Source organism: Grammomys surdaster, unplaced genomic scaffold, assembly GCF_004785775.1.
Source record: "Grammomys surdaster isolate TR1022 unplaced genomic scaffold, NIH_TR_1.0 1164, whole genome shotgun sequence".
In the NCBI taxonomy this organism is placed as follows: domain Eukaryota; kingdom Metazoa; phylum Chordata; class Mammalia; order Rodentia; family Muridae; genus Grammomys; species Grammomys surdaster.
Genome location: NW_021605583.1, coordinates 2,127,345 through 2,144,817, shown reverse-complemented (window position 1 = coordinate 2,144,817; position 17,473 = coordinate 2,127,345). Strand labels below are relative to the sequence as shown.

Here is a 17,473-nt window from a genome sequence, read left to right as displayed (position 1 = left end):
TGTTCACTCATGCGATGCTCATGGGATGTTCATTCATGTGATGCTCAAGAACATTGCTTCTGCTCCACGTTCAAATTCTCCAACTCCTAGCATGTGTTCTCCTGCGATGCCCTCATTTACTGTATCCTAAACTCACAACCCATGTGCAAAATTAAGCTCACTAAATAATCCAGACTGACCAAGCAGTATCTCGGCTACTCCACTTCCAACCTGCCCTGCTGAATCAGCCTGCTTTCTAGTGGAACGCAGACATAAATCCTTACCTCAGCAAGGTTTTGGAAGAGGTGTCTTTGTTTACATTTTTCCTGGGCTCTCTTGTTTTCAAAGGAAAGGTTTTGTTTAAATATCTATGATTCAATCTTCCCAACAGATGCGCAGCATAGAGCAATAAATCCATAACCTGATTGCTTTTGCCTTCATCAACAGATACAGAATAAAATGTCTTTTGCTGTCATCAATCTGCTGCTTACGGCTTATTGCAGACACAAACAATTTCTCTACTGTCTCTACTGCTTTTTAATTTTCCAAAACTGGGAGCTATCTGGATGACCCTGGGACACTCGTGCACAACCACAAGGTGGTCAGTGTGACCTGTCCTTGACGTGACTAGCTATTACCTTTTCCTTTACAGCACACATATAGAAGAAGACCAGTTTTGCTGGGCCTGGTACCTGGTACACATCTTTAATCCCATCACTTGGGAGGTAGATGAAGCCAGATCTTGAGTTCAAGGCCAGCTTGGACTGTAGGGCTAAGTACCATGACAACCAGGGCCATACAGTAAGACCCTGTCTTAAAAAAGAAAAATGGACAAAGATCAGTTTCTCTCTGCCTTTGTCAGGTTTTTGTCTGGCTGGTTTTGGTTTTTGTATGGTATTGTTTTGTAAATGAGCCCACTCAGGTATCCTATCTCTGTGAAATGCTGTTGGGAAAAGGTGGGTCTTTCCCTCGGTGCTGCTTCGGTCACCTCCTGAGTCGTCTGGAGGGGTAGTAATCACCCCACGAATACAGCTTGCAGGAGAATCATTACATGGACCACCAGCGAGAGGCCCCGAGAGCAGCAGTCTCTGAGTGGCATATGTGCTGGGGTTTTTGAGCTGAAGCTGCCATTTAAACCAATGTTAATGTCACAGAGATTACTCTAGAGATCCATGGATCCCCTAAGAAACCCAATGTGCCAGCACAGTATAGAGAACACCTCACTTCCTAAGCACAGTAAAAAGTATCCCTCGGTGTCGAGCTGTCAGGCCTGTCTGCAGACTCACCTCAGGCCAGGGCTGCCAATCATTCCACTAAATGTAATATATGGGCTTTATTTCAGGATGACGGGCTTTATTAAACAAGATACAGAACAAAGGGCTAAGCCAGGAAGGTAGCCATTTGTGTGACAAAAGCAGAGGACCAGAGTTTGGTTTCCAGCATCCAACAAGAACATCCAGTGGAGTGGCTCACCATCACCAGGTAATCCAGCTCCATGGGATCTGGTGCCCTCTTCTGGATTCTGAAGGCACTGCATCCAGACACACATGCAACATTGGACTAGATCAGTTCTCAACCTTCTTACAGAAGCCTATCGGATATCCTGCAAGTTAGATGATTACATTACAATTCGCAACAGTAGCAAAACTGCAACTATAATAATTTTATAAAGCAATGAAAATAATTTTATAGTTGGGGCTCACCATGACATGAAGAACTGCATTAAAGGGTCACAGCGTTGGGAAGGCTAAGGACCACAGGACTAGATAAAAACTTAAGTCCACAGCTGTATGTGACCAGGGCTATTTCTGTTCTCTGACATGGCTTATGACAGCATCCATGTTTTAGAAGACCAGATGAGGTAGTACAGTTAGGAGTAGGGCTTCCATCTCAAACACTCAATTTGAATTCAAGCTCCTGATGTATTGCCAAGTTCACTTACCTGAACCTCAATTTTCAGTATCTGTAAAGTAACATTAATGATACCCAACTCAGAGAATTGTTAGAATGAACTTGAATGCCATGGTTGGAGCGCCGAGCTCTGTGCCTGCGACACAGTAAGTACCAGTAATGATGGCTACCTAGCTACCTAGTACTGCCGGGGGAGGCTTTATGTTAACACCTAAAATTTGGCAAGATGGTCTTTGCTGGTACTTTAGAACTCAGGAATGCTACAGATTCTAATGCAAGAGTGGGTGCCAAGACACTGGGATCCAGATACTGCTACCAATACCACACAGTTTGCCCACTTACAGCGCCCGTCTGGTTCCTCATGTCATGGTAAGCCCCATCCATAAATTTATTTCCTTGCTACTTTATAACTGTAATTTTTGCTTTGTTACAAATCATAATGTAAATATCTGACATGCAGGGTTATCTGGTATTCGACCTCTGTGAAAGGTTGAAAATTGCTGATCTAGTCAAATGTTGCATGTGAGTCTGGGTGCAGTGCCTTCAGAGTCCAGAAGAGGGCACCAGATCCCATGGAGCTGGATTAATCGGTTGTGCTCTACACAAGGGTGCTGGAGAGCAAACTGAGTCCTCTGCAAGAGCAGTGTACACTGTTCACTGCTGAGCTCTCTCTGGCCCTTTTTATCTATTCAAACTTTTCTATATTTATTTTTATGTGTATGAGTGTTTGCCTGAATGCATATCTATGCACACTGCACACATTCAACAGCCACAGAGGCCAGAAGAGGGTGTTGGATTCCCTGAGACTGGAGATTGCTGGGATGGCTGTGAGCCACTATATGGGTGCTGAGAATTGAGCCCAGGTACTCCGTAAGAGGAGCCAGTGCTCTTAACTTCTGAGACACCTCTCCAGCCCCCACAGACTTTTATACGATACGTGACCCTGAAGCTGATTTTGTTCATTTGGCAGAAGTTCCACCAAAAACCTCCATGTATCTCCCTGGAGATGTCTAGGAACTACAACTCAGCCCATGTTCAAGTGTATCTCAGGTGAAAATATTGGATCGCTCAAGTCCACTACCTAGGGCTCTCTGGTGGGGAACCAGCACACATTAGGACCATTCTATTCTATGTATGCAATATAACTTGAGACCATCATTAAAGTCTCTTTCTGGTGATTCTCAGTGAGAGGCAGGCCAACCTTTCCCAATTCTAAATAGCCTTTGGGGACTGTTTGTAAGAACGAGGTGCCATCCAGTAGTCTTGACTAGCTAGACTGGGTGTTAACATATTCACACTGAAATCTCTTCTTGGCTACTTTTACCTAAGGGAACAGGCTAGTTTGGAGCTATAAATCCAACACAGAGACTGCCTGGTACACATTCTCTAGCCAATTGAGGCTGGGAACCACTTACAGACTCCTGTGTGCTTACCTAAACTTCCTGAACATGGTGGAGAGTAGTCTATCCCAGAGAGTCTAGCCCAAATCTCACAACCTAGCTCCTCACTCCACTCTCGTTCCAAAAGCAAAAGTAAGTAAGTTTACAGCCGGGCAGTGGTGGTACACACCTTTAATCCCAGCACTTGGAGGCAGGGACAAGCAGATTTCTGAGTTCGAGGCCAGCATGGTCTACAGAGTGAGTTCCAGGACAGCTAGGGCTATATAGAGAAACCCTGTCTCAAAAAACAAAAACAAACAAACAAACAAAAGAAAGTAAGTTTACTTCCTGTTTGAAACACACAGTTCAGTTCGACTGCCTTGAGACTTTAAGCCTTAGCCACACTATTTAAAAAACACCTGTCCTCGCCGGGTAGTGGTGGCGCACGCCTTTGATCCCAGCACTTGGGAGGCAAAGGCAGGCGGATTTCTGAGTTCGAGAGTTCAAGGCTAGCCTGGTCTACAGAGTGAGTTCCAGGATAGCCAGGGCTACACAGAGAAACCCTGTCTCCAAAAAAAAAAAAAAAAAAGAAAAGAAAAAGAAAAAGAAAAAAAAAAACCTGTCCTCAACAACTGAATAAGTAAAGAGCAGAGAGTACCAAAAGGGTTGCATTTCAATAGAACTAGCTTTATTTATTAATCAAACAAAAGGAATGGCCTATAAGCAAGTGCAGATATGGACTGAGGGGTGGGCGTGGCCTGAAGCTTACAAAGGCGCCGCCCTGTCCGAACAGAAACAGCACATTAGAAGAAACGGCATAGTGATGTCTTGTCTGCTTGTGGAGTCTGAAGATGCAAAGTTAACCGGAAGAAAGAATTTTTTTTTTCTTTAGAAAAGGTGTTGTGCCGAGTGGCGAGCAGGAGAGAGAGACACTAGGGTGGCTTCTGAGAGCCTGGCTCTGCGGCTTGAGAACTGGCATCAACTCACAGGCTTCTCATTTTCTCCATTTTCTATAATTTTCCTCTTCTTTTCGTCTGTCTTTTTCTTGAAGATGTTATTCCGGTAAAACTGAAGCTCTTTGATGCTTTCGCTAATGTCATCCAGTGCCCTACAAGCAAACACACCACACTGAAGAAAAAAAAAAATGTCCCGAACCCTAGAGATGAAAATGGTGACTTGTTACAAGTCACCCAGGAGCCAGGCAGTGGCCACAAGCTGCTGTGGAGAGGAGCTGATGCTGTTTGTTTCACCTTTTAAAAGTAGATCAGAAATCCCCCACACCGGTTCAGAGGACTGCGGTGCGCTTCCGGTGGAGGGGATCTCCACTTCCTTTCTAATGTTCTCTGCAAAGCATTTGCTAACTTAACACGTACTATGAATTCCTAAGAAGAACCTGTACTGCATATACAGTATTTCTGTAATGCAACCGTCCACATTCACAGAATACTTACCAGCAACAGCCCAAGACCCAAGGTCTGGGAACCAGTATGCAATAGTTAGGGACACCCCCAAGCAGAGTACACCCACAAACCCACCGCATCTCCTGACTAAGTCGTCCTAACGAACGCCAATGATCCAGATCATACAGTACCTAGCCATAAAGGAGGCTCTGCCTCCTCTCTTGTGGTAATTTGTGCTAGGACCAGTGGCAGCCTGCCTCCACCTAACAGCCTTTCTTCTCCGACACGCTGTTTCTCAGCCGTTGAAGGCTCTTCTAGAGCGTTCCCTGTGTAAATATGAGTGCTGGAGTTTCCTGGCATTCATTTCTGTGACTAAAGCAATAATCCACTTTTTCCCTAAGTCGTGTGTGTGCGTGTGTGTGTGTGTTTGGCAGAGGACTGAAACTCAAATATATAGCTTCCCATCTCTAACTGAAAAGCTATTTGCAAGTAATGGCTGCCGAGGTGGGGGGGTCAATATTCTTCATGACAGGGCCACCTATATTCTGATGGATGACCCCACATCTATGAGTGACTCAGCAGGTTATACAACAACAATAACAAAAGGAAGTTAGGTATAGTACTGTGCACCTTTAATCCCAGGACTCCAGAGTCTGAGGCAACCAGATCTCTTGAGTTTGAGGGCAGCCTGGGCTAAATAGTATAGTCTAAAACAGCCAGGACTACAGAGAGAGATCTTGTCTCAATCCATCCACACCCCCACAAAAAAAAAAAAAAAAGAAAAAGACATAAGGTAGGAGGGGAACACTTAAAGAATGTCTGAAGGGAAGGGGGTGTAGCGATGGGAAGGGGGAAGCTGGGATAGATATGATCAAGACACACTGGAAATATGTATTTATGTATGTATGTATGTATGTATGTATGTACACATGCATGTATGCATGTGTAGGGCAGAGGACAACCAAGGGTATCACCCTCAGAAATGCCATCCAATTCTTGAGACAAGGGTCTCTCATTGGCCTGGAGCTCCCCAACTAGGTTAGAGTGGCAGACCATGGAACCCCAGGGGCCCTTCTCTGTCCCCCTCAGTGGTGAGAACAGAGCACACAGCACCTCGCCTAGCACTGTGACATGGGTGCTGGGGACTGAGCCTAGGTCTCAGTACTTATGACCGTGAAGCAGGTGCTTCTCCAACACTGCTCTCTTACCACAACTCTAAAACAGAACAGACATCTCAAGGTGCTTTTAGAACCCACTGTATGGCAAAGCCTGGCCCAGTCTTGGCATAAGTTTACGTACAGTTATGAGTTATGCCATCTTGTGTGAGTAGCCACATTTCTTTGTAGAAATGTCTGCCTATTGTATTACGGAGGCCAGTCTTCTTCAAATCTACTTAGGGACATAATGATGGAGCAATGTAGGTGACTAAAAGCTTCCTAAACTGAAAAGCTGGCAAGATGGATCAGTGGGTAAAGATACCTCTGACAAGCCTGACAACCTGAGTTCAACCCCCAGGCCTGACTCCTGCAAGTTGTCCTCTGTATCTTCACATGTACCACCTACACACACACACACACACACACACACACACACTAAGAAAATCAATAAAATCTCAAAAAGCCAAAGCTCCAAAAAAATTCCAAGTCCTCGTGTTTCCGATAAAGTGTCTTGGAGTGGATTAGCACGCTATCGTTTGGGTATACCCCTGTAAGCAAGTTGGCCATTCTAGCTCAGGGACTGGTCTTTCTGTGATGCCTCAAACTAGACACTGCAAAGTATCATCTAAGCAAATCAGTACTCAGTGTCATCAACTAGGTAAATCAGGAAACCAAATGCTTCCCTCAGACTGTCCTTACCAGTCAGCTGTTCTCTCTAAATGGCCGCTAATTTTAAAAGAAAGGATATATATGCCAGGGGTTGCAAGCACAGACACACCAGAAAAGCAAAAGCATCCAGGGAGGAGAAGAGTTTACAGTGTTCTACCTTCAGATGGCCACACCTGTCTGCCCGTCCTCTGGGAGAAAGGAACCGACAGTGCTAGCTGCCACTAAGGTCACAAATTGTCTCATCTTACTTCCGAACCAAGTTTTAAGCGTGTAACTGACTATATGGCTAAAAATAAAACAAATAAAAACCAAAAAGTCAAAGACTGAGAACCAAATCAAGAATCCTGACGAACTATGCTGGGACTTGGTGTAAGAAAGTTTGCCTCCCTTCCACTACTCAGACCTATCCTTTGCCCAATAAGGAAGAATAGAGAAGAGAGGTTATTGTTTAGAAGTCAGAGTTGGGGTTGAGCATGTGTTGAGTTGGGGTTGAGCTGGCAGACCCTTGGTAGGTCCCAATCTTACCTGTGAGAAGCAGCCTTCTTCGGTGCAAATTCATAATCTTCTGGATACCAGCGTCTATACACAGTAAAAATTATAAACTCTGAAAGGAAGCCATCTCAAGCACACTAAGCACCTTCAAGTCATATATCTACTGGTTTCTGTTTGTTTGAGACAGAATCTCAGGTAGCTCAGGCTGGCCTCCTGATCCTCAAGCCCCACCTCCAGAGTACCGTAACAGGCATCTCGCCTGGTTTATGAGGGGTGGGGAATCAACTACATACTAAGTAAGCACTCGACCAACTGAGCTACATTCTCCAGCCTCCTCCAAGTGATGCACTACAGAGAAAGGCTTTTCCTCTCTTCACCCTAGGTACTCTCTTTAAACAAGCCTGTCCGTGTAGAGGATTCCCAAGTCTCTAACACCGACCCAGCCCTCACCACAATCTCTGTCCTGCATACGTATCTAACTACTGGGCATCTCCACCCAACCCACTAGACACCTCTAATTTTATATACACATATGCATACATGACCACACATCCTCCACTCCCATCCATGGGTGCAGCTGTGATTCTCAGGTCTCTCCTTTTCTTTGGAACAGTCTGTCCCACCACCCATCTGAGCTGCCTCAGCTGGAAACACTAACCCTTGTCTACCGTTCTTTCCTCCCTCACCCAAGCATCGGGCATCATGCCTGCTGAGCTGATGCCTACCCATCCCAAGTACCCAGTGGCTGTGTCTGTCTCTGTCCCGAAATGATACATAAGCCTCCTTTCCCCCAACCACTGTACTTGCCACCTTCTAAGCAGGATGATAATCATCTTCTCTCCCTCTTCCATTAAAACTCTCTCAAAGGAGCCACGCCCTCATTAGATGCAATCAAACGCCTTGAACAGGCACACACGCCAGCTCGGTCTCACCTTGGCCAATCTCAACCTTTCCACCTCAACATTTAACAAACAACATGTAATTTCCTTTTAACATACATTGATTTTTTTAAGATGGGGTGTCATACAGCCCAGACCGGCTTCCTGATCCTCCTGCCTCCATCTTCCCCAGGGCTGGAATTACAGATGTGTATTACTAAACCCTGAATGCGCACTGCTGGAGCTCCTGCATGCTGGGTACACATACTAACTGTGCTCTACGCCAGCATCCTGTGCCTGTTCTGTCTTAGCCTTCGGTTCCCTAGCACCCTCCCATCTCTGCTCGAATTCAGGAATCCTCGTTCCTCATTCAATCCTCAATCTCATTCAAAAGACTGCGGGCCAGATAAAACTTTCTGACTCCCGCTTCTGCTCCAGCAGAAGCTCCTCCTGGTCCCCTCATATTCTACATGAGCACCCCTGTTGCACAAGTCCTCGGGCAGTTTATTTTTAAGGTGGTTTTTTTTTTAACACTTCTGTCAACTGACTAGACCCTGAGCTACTCAAGGAGTTTGTCAACTCTGCGTTCCCAGTGGGCAGGCCAACATATACATTCTCTGCTTTAACCAAATCTGCATGGAAGGCCTGTGACATTTCTCCCAAGCCTCACCACTCGGAATGCATACAGACCCATAGAAAAGAGACTGGAATGAGGAAGACAGACACCCACTCAGCACCCTCTATTCTAGTCCATGATTTTCTACAAGTTTTCGATTACGACATGCTACAGGAGGCAATGTAACAGATCCTAAATACAGCCCTTACCTGCACAGTTCTTTAACAGTGCTGACATCAATTATCCTATAGTGAAGATGTTTCATGAACTGGGGCATGTGTTTGTCAAGAAACTTCTTATCTGCATGAACTGAGTTCCCTAGAAAGACACGAAGCACACCGCGTCTGCGCATTTCTAACAGTGTACAGAACGATACAGACATTCATAGATCATACTTGAAACAGAAGTTATTTTTTTTAAATAGTTCCTAAAATGCATCTCTGGATGTTTCCATCAAGTCTGAGTACTTCAGGGTAGTTACAAAATCCAGATTCCCCAGCAGGACTAGTTCACAAGAAACTCGTAAGCGGCCTCTTGTGGGCAGCGCGAGCATCTCGCACTCTGTGCACTTAAAGAGTTTAAGTCTGTTACTTTTCAAGTTCTTACCAGACAGATGCGCAAACTTGTTCCCAGTGTCACAAAATCCACACTACTAACACTAAAAATTTAACTGAACCATATAGTAGATAAACCTTTATTTTACATTCCAATACTTTTGATAAGTCGTATCCACATTCAGGCTTTCATACAGTAATTTATATTATAAACACTGGATTTTTAAATGAGAACTTTAAAATAGACATCAGCCACACTGGCTAAGGAAAAAAAGACTTTTATACAATAATATGCTCTCTTATGTGTAATGCCAAAACTTTTCCTTGTATTTAAAATGTTAGTTACCACATTAATTTACATACAGAAATGCAAACACACCCCCATAGAACATTTACCATCCCTCTGACAATGCCAACCCTTTAAAGATCCTATAATAGTAGATCTCATCTCTTTAAAACATCAGTGTCACAAAGAGGGGCAAAAAAAGATAGGTGAATGACTTTAGCCAATCAGAGACGAAATAACCAAATAAAACATATATGAGCAACGGCTAACGTTGGGTTCAAAAACAGACACGGTGCTTCAAATGTGGGCTGGGTACCACGGATATTCTTAAATGGGATTAATTATTTCCAGTGCAGTAATAATACTGTGTCATGTAAGAAAATGTCCTTCCTCTTAGGAGCCGCTTGAGGGGGGGACTTTAGGAAGGAGTATGTTAAAGCCAGCCATTTGTTTTCAAATGTCCAAAAGCAGCAAGAAAAATTAAGAGGGCACCACGGCGGCAGAGATTAATAATGACCAAATTCAACCTTTCTGTGCATCTGGCATTTTTTTCCATAATAAAAACACTGGTGGGGAGGGGCTGCTGAGGTCATGTGTTTCTCAGATCTCAGATCGAGTTCCAAGGCATTTCACCAATATACAAAAGTGAGAGTACTCCGAATCAGGTGAATGGAAGGCAAAGATGGTCTCAACTGGTCTCTCTGGAACGTCAGTTTCTTGAACCATTACTACAGAAGACTAGCTACAAGATAGACATAGGATTGGATTTTACCTGCAAGTGGACAGAGCCCCGGAGGAGTCTGCTGTCGTACAAAGGACAGAAATTCATACTCTGCCTGCTGCAATGTAACTGTACTCTCCTTCACTGCCTTGGTAAGACCAGACTGCAAGAGAGAATCCCCAGCCCCCACCAGAAACACATGAAGTCAGTTTTCAAAGGTATCCAGAAAAGGAAACTTCACTTCTAAAACAGGTAAATGTTAACCACAGTTGGGTCGCTCTTGGGGGCTCAAGTTTGAACTGAAACTGCCATCTTTTACACCAATTTCATGTCTTAAAGAAGCCGAACCGAACTAAGTTACGTTCCTGATTCATTAATATCACTTCCACAGTCAGAAAAGATGGCGCTCAGAGTCCAAGGATAGAACCTCTGGGAAGAAACAGCTCCCAACAGGAGAGCAGTAGTCCCCCTTCTCTGCAGGCCGAGGTCTAACCTTATCCAAAAGACTGACTTGAATAACATTCGAAACTCCACAATGCGTTTGCGACAGACTGAACGTAGAAGAGAGAAAAAAAAGAGGGCATTCAGGAGAAGGTGATCTCGAGAGGTCCCAGAGTGAAAAGCAAATGAGCAAGCAGCCGCCCAGGCTTGCCTAAGTCACTGTCCTCTAACCCTTTTATAACACAGTCCACCAAGGGCACAGGAGTCAGATGTGGGAAGCAACAAGCTTGTGACCGATCCCCAAAGCAGCAATCCTGTTATTTGGTAATGTTACCTTCCCGTGATGCTCCTTGCACCAATCTGACATGCTGTCCAGCAACTCATCCGGCTGTTTGATAATCAGGTTGGGACCCTGTGGGTGGGAAAAGTCATTAGTCATCAAGAACCAACAGAAGCTCTGCACGGTGGTGTACACCTTTAATCGCTGCCCTTGAGAGGCTGAGTCAAGTCAAATACGGATTGGTCTGGACTGCATAGCAAGCTCCAAGCCAGCCAGAGCTCCAAAGTGAGACCCTGTCTCAAAAGAATCAACAGAAATAACCATACTTTCAAAGTGTGTTTATTTACGAGTGTACTGGGAGAGGGGCGTCTATGCACATGCGTGTGAGCTCCGAGGACAACCTTCCTCTGTGAAGTCCTTCCTCGGGAGCCATCCACCTGGGAATTAGGGCTTGCCAATTAGGCTGGCTGGCAAGCCCCCAGAGAGTCACCTATTTCTTCTTCCCTGGGCTTGGGACCGCAGATGCACACTGACGGGCTGGCTTCTGGTGTAGGTGTGATGATCTAGCTCAGTCAGGTTCTCTGCTTACACAGCAAGCACTGTACTGATAGAGTCATCACCTAGATATGTTGTTTTTAATACCCATTTATATTTACATGCAAAACACGAAGAAAATAGAGATGCTTTGAAAAAGACTGAGGAGGAGGATCAAATAAACACAACAGATGCTCTCTGTGCACTGAGAATGAACTTACACTGTTGTTTTTAGTTGTTTTATGTTTTAAAAGGAAATGCTTTTACAGAAATAACTAGTAATATCTAAAGAAAAAAATGTCCCTTGGATTCTCAGTTCAATTTACTTATTTCTTTAAATTAAAAAAAAAACCTTTTTAAATTTTCAGTTATGTATATTCTTGTGTGCCTATGTACACGTGTGCTGGTGTTCTTGGAAGCCACGGAGCACAGATCCCCTGGATGGAGTTACAGACAGCTGTGGAGCTGCCCAATATGGGTACTGGGAACTGAACTGTGGTCCTCTGTAAGAGCAGTACACTATTTTAACTACTGAGTCATCTCTGTAGCCCTTGAATTTTATCTGTGCATGTCCCGTCCCTCCTCCCCTGGACACACACACACACACACACACACACACACACACACACAGAGCATGCTCATGGAAGTAAGAGAACAATTGTGGGAGTCAGCTCTTTCTGCCTAGCAAGCAGGTTCTGATTACCAATCTCAGGCCATCAGTGTCGGTGACAAGTGCTTCCGCCCACTGAGCCAGCTGGCCAGCCCTCTGGCCCAGGTAATAAAATTTTGAGTCTGTTTGACAATCTAACAAGTGGGATTAAGCAAATGATTTTTGTTTCACCTTAAAAAGCAAAGGTCAGGGGTTGGAGAGACAGCTCAGAGGTTAAGAGCACTGACTGCTCTTCGAGAGGCCCTGAGTTCAATACCCAGCAACCACACGGTGGCTCACAGCCATCTGTAATGGGATCAAATGCTCTCTTCTAGTGTGTCTGAAGGCAGCTACAGTGTACTCATATACATAAAAAAATAAATAATTCTTTTAAAAAAAAGGCAAAGGTCACAAGAAAGTCTAGCTTCCTTCATCATGTCCTAACATAATGCAAGAAATTACAGTTGCCTGAACTCTCTGCAGAGAGTTATCTGTGACTTACTGCAAGGAGTTATGCTGGGAAGGTGCTAAACACAGCCGCCAATCACCGAAAGGAATACACACTTATATAACCAACGCATCTTAGATTCTTTTTTAAAAATTTATTGTTTTTATTTATTTATATGCAGGAATGTAAGTTGTAACATATTCCTGTGTGTGTGTGTGTGTGTGTGTGTGTGTGTGTGTGTGTTCGTGCATGTTTTGGGAGTTGGTCTTCTTCCACCACATGGTTCCAAAGGATCAAATTCAAGTTGTCAGGCTTGGCAGCAAGCGCCTTTGCCTTCCCCATTGGACCACTCTAGTGTAAACTCTACAGCTAGTCTCAAACTCTACTAAAACAGGCCAGTTGTCTAAAACTGAATTATAGCCAAATACAAAAACCGATGTCGACAATATCGGTGGAGAAAAAAAGCTATGTTTATAAAAGAAGAAAAAAATTGAAGAACAGAAATACATACTATAAATCGACTGACCTCTTCTAGACTGCCCTTTGGCGAACTAAGACTCCAAATTAACTTTGCAAAACAAGATGCTTCGACCAGCAAACAACACTTTCCTCAGACTCTTCCATGAGAATAAAACATACTTCCCATGCAACTGACATCCCTAAAGTATTTTTCTTAACACTCTAATCCCATCTGAGTTAAGCCTTGGAACAAACAGTACCCTATTCATGAGCAACTATATGGACACACACCAAAGTTCCTCCGGGTACGTATCAACCAACTGATCCATTAAAGCACATTTCAGGTCTTCCAGAGTCTAAAAGAAAAACACTTCTTTGGCCAAGAGTAAGCAGGGCTGATAAAATACAGACACTTGATCGTTCATCACCAAAAAAATCCCACGTCAGAAAAATAAGTGCACAAATCGAAAGCTTGGGGCTTGATATATACAGATTTATACAGGAGACTGTTGTAGGAAATATAAGAAACAATCTCATGGTTCTCAACCAGATGATAAGCCTGATGCCACTACTAGGCAGGAAATCACCTCTAGATGTTCTTTTTTTTAGTTTTGCTGCTGTTTTGAGACAGAGTCTCACTGTATAGCCCAAGACGACCTGGAACTTACCCTGTCAACCAGCCTGGACTCAAACTCACACAGATCACCCTGCTTCTACCTTCTGAAATGCTGAGATTAAAAGAGTGTGACCAGCTAAAAATGCCTTATCCGGGGATAAAAAGTCCTTTTGCTTACCCGGGGAATAAAAAGACATTCTAACTGTAAACAGGAAATGTCTGCAGCTCTAGTGTCGACCAAGCTTACGCTCTGAGAACCTAATTTATTAACTAGACTCTTCTTTCCACAGGCATACCAACTCCATCTCTCCAGGTTTTGCTGTTGTTTCATTTAATTTTTTTATGTACGCATGTGTATGGTACAGCCAGGCACATGGAAGGCAGGAGGGGGCCATCAAGTCCTTTAGAGCTGGAGGTTCGGGTGCTTGTGAGACCTGGGTACTAGGATACAAATTCTTGTCTTCATGATTGAGTGGTACATGCTTTAACTATTGAGCCATCTCTCCACCCACACTATGTAACCAGGACTGGCCAGGAACTAGCCACACAGACCAAGCTGGTCTCAGACTCATAGACATCTATCTGCTAGGAGGATGATATCAAGGTCAGGAATGTCATCTTTTAAAACGCTTCACGAGCCGGGCGGTGGTGGTGCACGTCTTTAATCCCAGCACTTGGGAGGCAGAGACAGGCGGATCTCTGAGTTCGAGAGTTCGAGGCTAGCCTGGTCTACAGAGTGAGTTCCAGGACAGCCAAGGCTACACAGAGAAACTCTGTCTTGAAAAACCAAAAAAAAAAAAAAAAAAGCTTCACAAGTGCTTAAACGTAAATGCCAACAGATCTACTCTATTTGTTCTGCTAAATGTTTCAGTTCAGAGCAGCATATGCAGAGGGTTATCACAGCTGATAAAATCACCGTGAGAACTTGTTCTAGAACCCTAACACAGATGTGCATGAAGCAAGAAGTCTAGCTGAAAAGGCAAGCAGCCACCTGGAACAATGGGTGTCATCAGTGAGGAGTCAACCAGCTCAGACGGAAACGTCACTGGTCTGTAAGGAACACATATGGATACTTGTTTTCTTAACATTCCCTAAGCCACAGGGTGTAAACACTACCAGGTAGTCATAGGCAGCACAAGGATGACAACAGGCTATCTAGAGATGATTCAAAATACATGGGAAGTGCTGACTGCATCTCCTTCAAGGATACAGGTAAATGAGATTTTGGTCCCTACAGAGGAACCCCCTATGGAGTGGTAAAAGGGTGACTATATATGGAATTAAAGCCAAAGTAAGGACCTAAAGATGGGGAACTCTGGCAGGGGACACCAAGCTGATGAGGACACAGCTGGCTGGACACTGGTGGTAGCGCTGAGACTGCCTGGGTTTAGAGAGTAGCTCAGGCAGCTTCCCTAATACCTAGCCAAATGCTCTTGAGCAAGTCCCCTGAATCTCTTGTAACCTAATGTCTTCAGGTATAAAATGAATATCATTAACAGTCTATTTTATCATCATGAGGGCTAAGAATATACATGTAAACCCTTCAAAACTACTGTAGCCTGGGGGTTAGAGAGGGGTCTGTAAATTTCAACTGAAAACTTAATCTGGTTATGAAGTGGATTATGTTGGTTCCAATATCAACTCTAACATATTATATTACATTGTCCTAGTATACTGCGCTGGGCCTTAATCTACATGGACCTCAGTCTGCTAAGTTTTTCAATTAGATTGGAAGAAGGTACCTTTAGATCCCCAATGCCCTTTAAGTGGTATGAATATATTTATGTGGCATCACCTACTTCAGCCAAAATGTTAAGATCAGAGTCAGTTATCAGACAGGCCATCTCAATGATCTGATCCTTTTCAATGTCCAATCCTGTCATCTGCAAAATATAAATAAATAAGCATATAACACATGAAACCATCTTATTTTTTTTTAATCTCTTCTGCCCAAGTTTATTTAAATGAGATCCCTTTGTGCATACCCAGCTTACATTCTATGATCAGTAATGGTGTTTCTGGACAGTACTCAGGGTAGTAAGTTCTGAGTTCTCAGAGACTGCTAAAGGCACTTACTGTGCCGGCCAGCTACTGTCAAACACTCTATTTGTCCTGGGAACAGATGCAAAGTAAGCAGGATGAATACACCACTCGATTACAGAAAAGTGAGCTCACTAACCTCGCTGAGGTTTACAAAGGTTTCCTAAGTTTTCCCAACAAAAAAGTTAACAACTAAACTCAGTTCGGAAGGAGAAAACTGGGGTTCAAGAGAGAGAGGCCTAGGTATGAATGCGTTAAAACTAAAAAGGGCTCTGTTCCCGGTGGACTTTGAGTAACTTGAATCTTCTAATGGGGCCTCAATTTTCTCTTTTATGGAATGAGGGGTAAGGCTGAGTCATCTCCTGAGTCCTAGCTTAAGCAACCTAGTCTTTTAAGGACAGGAGGTGGGGACGGAGCAGGGCTCGGAGTCGCTGCCCCCACTCTCACCAACGATCCTGAACTCTGAGACACTAAAGCGTAAGGCAAATTCACTTCTGGGTGGAGGTCGAGGCTAGGGAGAGGGAAGACACATGGATGGCTCCACCCAGATGGAAAGAAACCCCACAGTCCAGCACAGTCCCAGAACCCCGCAAAACTCCTGGCTCGGGGCTCCTGAGGCCGTGCTCACCTGTCGCACCTGACACCCAGAGCCCTGCTGCTTTCCGGGACAGGGGAGTCTCTCGGTCCCACGCGCGAATCTGAGCTCGCCTCCCCGCACCCTCCCCGCCACGGCCGCACTTTCTCACCTCCAGGTCCACCCAGACCATTCGCTGAGCCATGCTCTCCCCTGCCGCCATGGCTGCGCTACCTTCGCTGACACCTCGCGCCCCGAACTGCCCGCGCCTGCCACCCACGTCCCGCAACAGCCTAGCGCCCAGGGATACGCCTAGCATCACCCGGCACGAGCCGCCACGGCCCCAGCCCCGCCGGCCCAGCGCGCGCAGGCGCCACAGTCGCTAAACGTCGCAAACCCACGGGGAGGCGCCGGGAGAAGACTACAAGCCCCAGCATGCTAGGCGTCGGCTCTCCCTCCACAGCTACGCTCGGATGCAGAGAGGTCTGATGGGAGTGGGAGTCCTTGGTCCAGCCTCCAGCTCCCCTCCCCCGCCACGTGTTTTCGGATGTTAAGGGACTTGCTTGTATTTCACGGCTAAAGTTTGTCTGTTTCCAGGAGATATCATTCCTGAGTTTTTATTAGTTCTAAACTACTTAGTTGAAGAGGTTTTACTTTGAAAAAAATACAGTTATCTGTTTAAGAATTTTTTAATGTACCTTTTCCTTATTGCTACCTCCCTCCGTTTTTTTTTAACCTGCCCCTCCCTTCCACGTATTGAGTATATTTCTTATTTACTTGGAATCCGAATGACGTGCTATTTGAGCTACAAGACCAATTCCGCCATCATCGTTTAGGAGTCCTTAAATGGTCTCTTGTCTGAAAGATGACTTCGCACATATCAGGTGTTCCATAAATGTTCCTTTCCCATTATTGGCAGAAGCCTTGTCTCGTTTTCTAGGATGCCAGACCATGTAGGCTGTGTTTCGGTTGTTAGATCCTATACTATTCTACCTTCAAAACTTCTCAAATTAAATCACGTCCTTGTATAATTTTTGCAGCTCACTAAAGCGAATTGGAATAGCTCTGCCTAATCTGTCCTCCACTCCGATTTTGTCAAACACTCTGGTTTTAATAGACCAGTCCTCAATCTCCCACAATAGATATGGTTTTCATCACCAATGCTCGAAGGGGCCTCTGCAAGGTTTTTAAATTTTAGCTTAGTAGCAAACACCTCTGCAAAGGGCAATTTTGTCACAAACGTGCTGAGTCTTGAATCACATACTCTGTGTCTTTTTGTTAACGCTGTGTTGCCAGTAATTACAGAGCTTGTGATTGGTGGTATAGTTATTCCTACCCGGTGAGCTGGTTTTGTGAGACAAACATTGCCTAATCGGAGCTTTAGGGATGC

At 44.7% G+C, this 17,473-nt stretch overlaps 1 protein-coding gene across 1 annotated transcript; it reads right to left on the bottom strand.

The window, feature by feature from the left end:
* Window positions 1–3,935: 3,935 nt before the first annotated feature.
* Rexo2 (RNA exonuclease 2) lies at window positions 3,936–16,553 on the bottom strand. Its single transcript, XM_028783706.1, has 7 exons — window positions 16,256–16,553; window positions 15,269–15,352; window positions 10,818–10,895; window positions 10,094–10,205; window positions 8,691–8,799; window positions 7,021–7,074; window positions 3,936–4,377 (listed from the first exon to the last, which is right to left on the bottom strand). The coding sequence occupies exons 1-7, from the start codon at window positions 16,400–16,402 to the stop codon at window positions 4,248–4,250; spliced, it is 714 nt and encodes a 237-aa protein (XP_028639539.1). The 5' UTR covers window positions 16,403–16,553; the 3' UTR covers window positions 3,936–4,247.
* Window positions 16,554–17,473: the final 920 nt, after the last annotated feature.

Excerpts from the sequence above, each read along its gene's own strand:
- Rexo2 (XM_028783706.1), bottom strand. The coding sequence starts at position 16,402 with ATGCTAGGCGTATCCCTGGGCGCTAGGCTGTTGCGGGACGTGGGTGGC. Across the intron at positions 8,800-10,093 it reads GGGGCTCTGTCCACTTGCAG|GGAACTCAGTTCATGCAGAT; the intron begins GTAAAATCCAAT and ends GTGTCTTTCTAG. Across the intron at positions 4,378-7,020 it reads AAGAAGGCTGCTTCTCACAG|GGCACTGGATGACATTAGCG; the intron begins GTAAGATTGGGA and ends GTTTGCTTGTAG.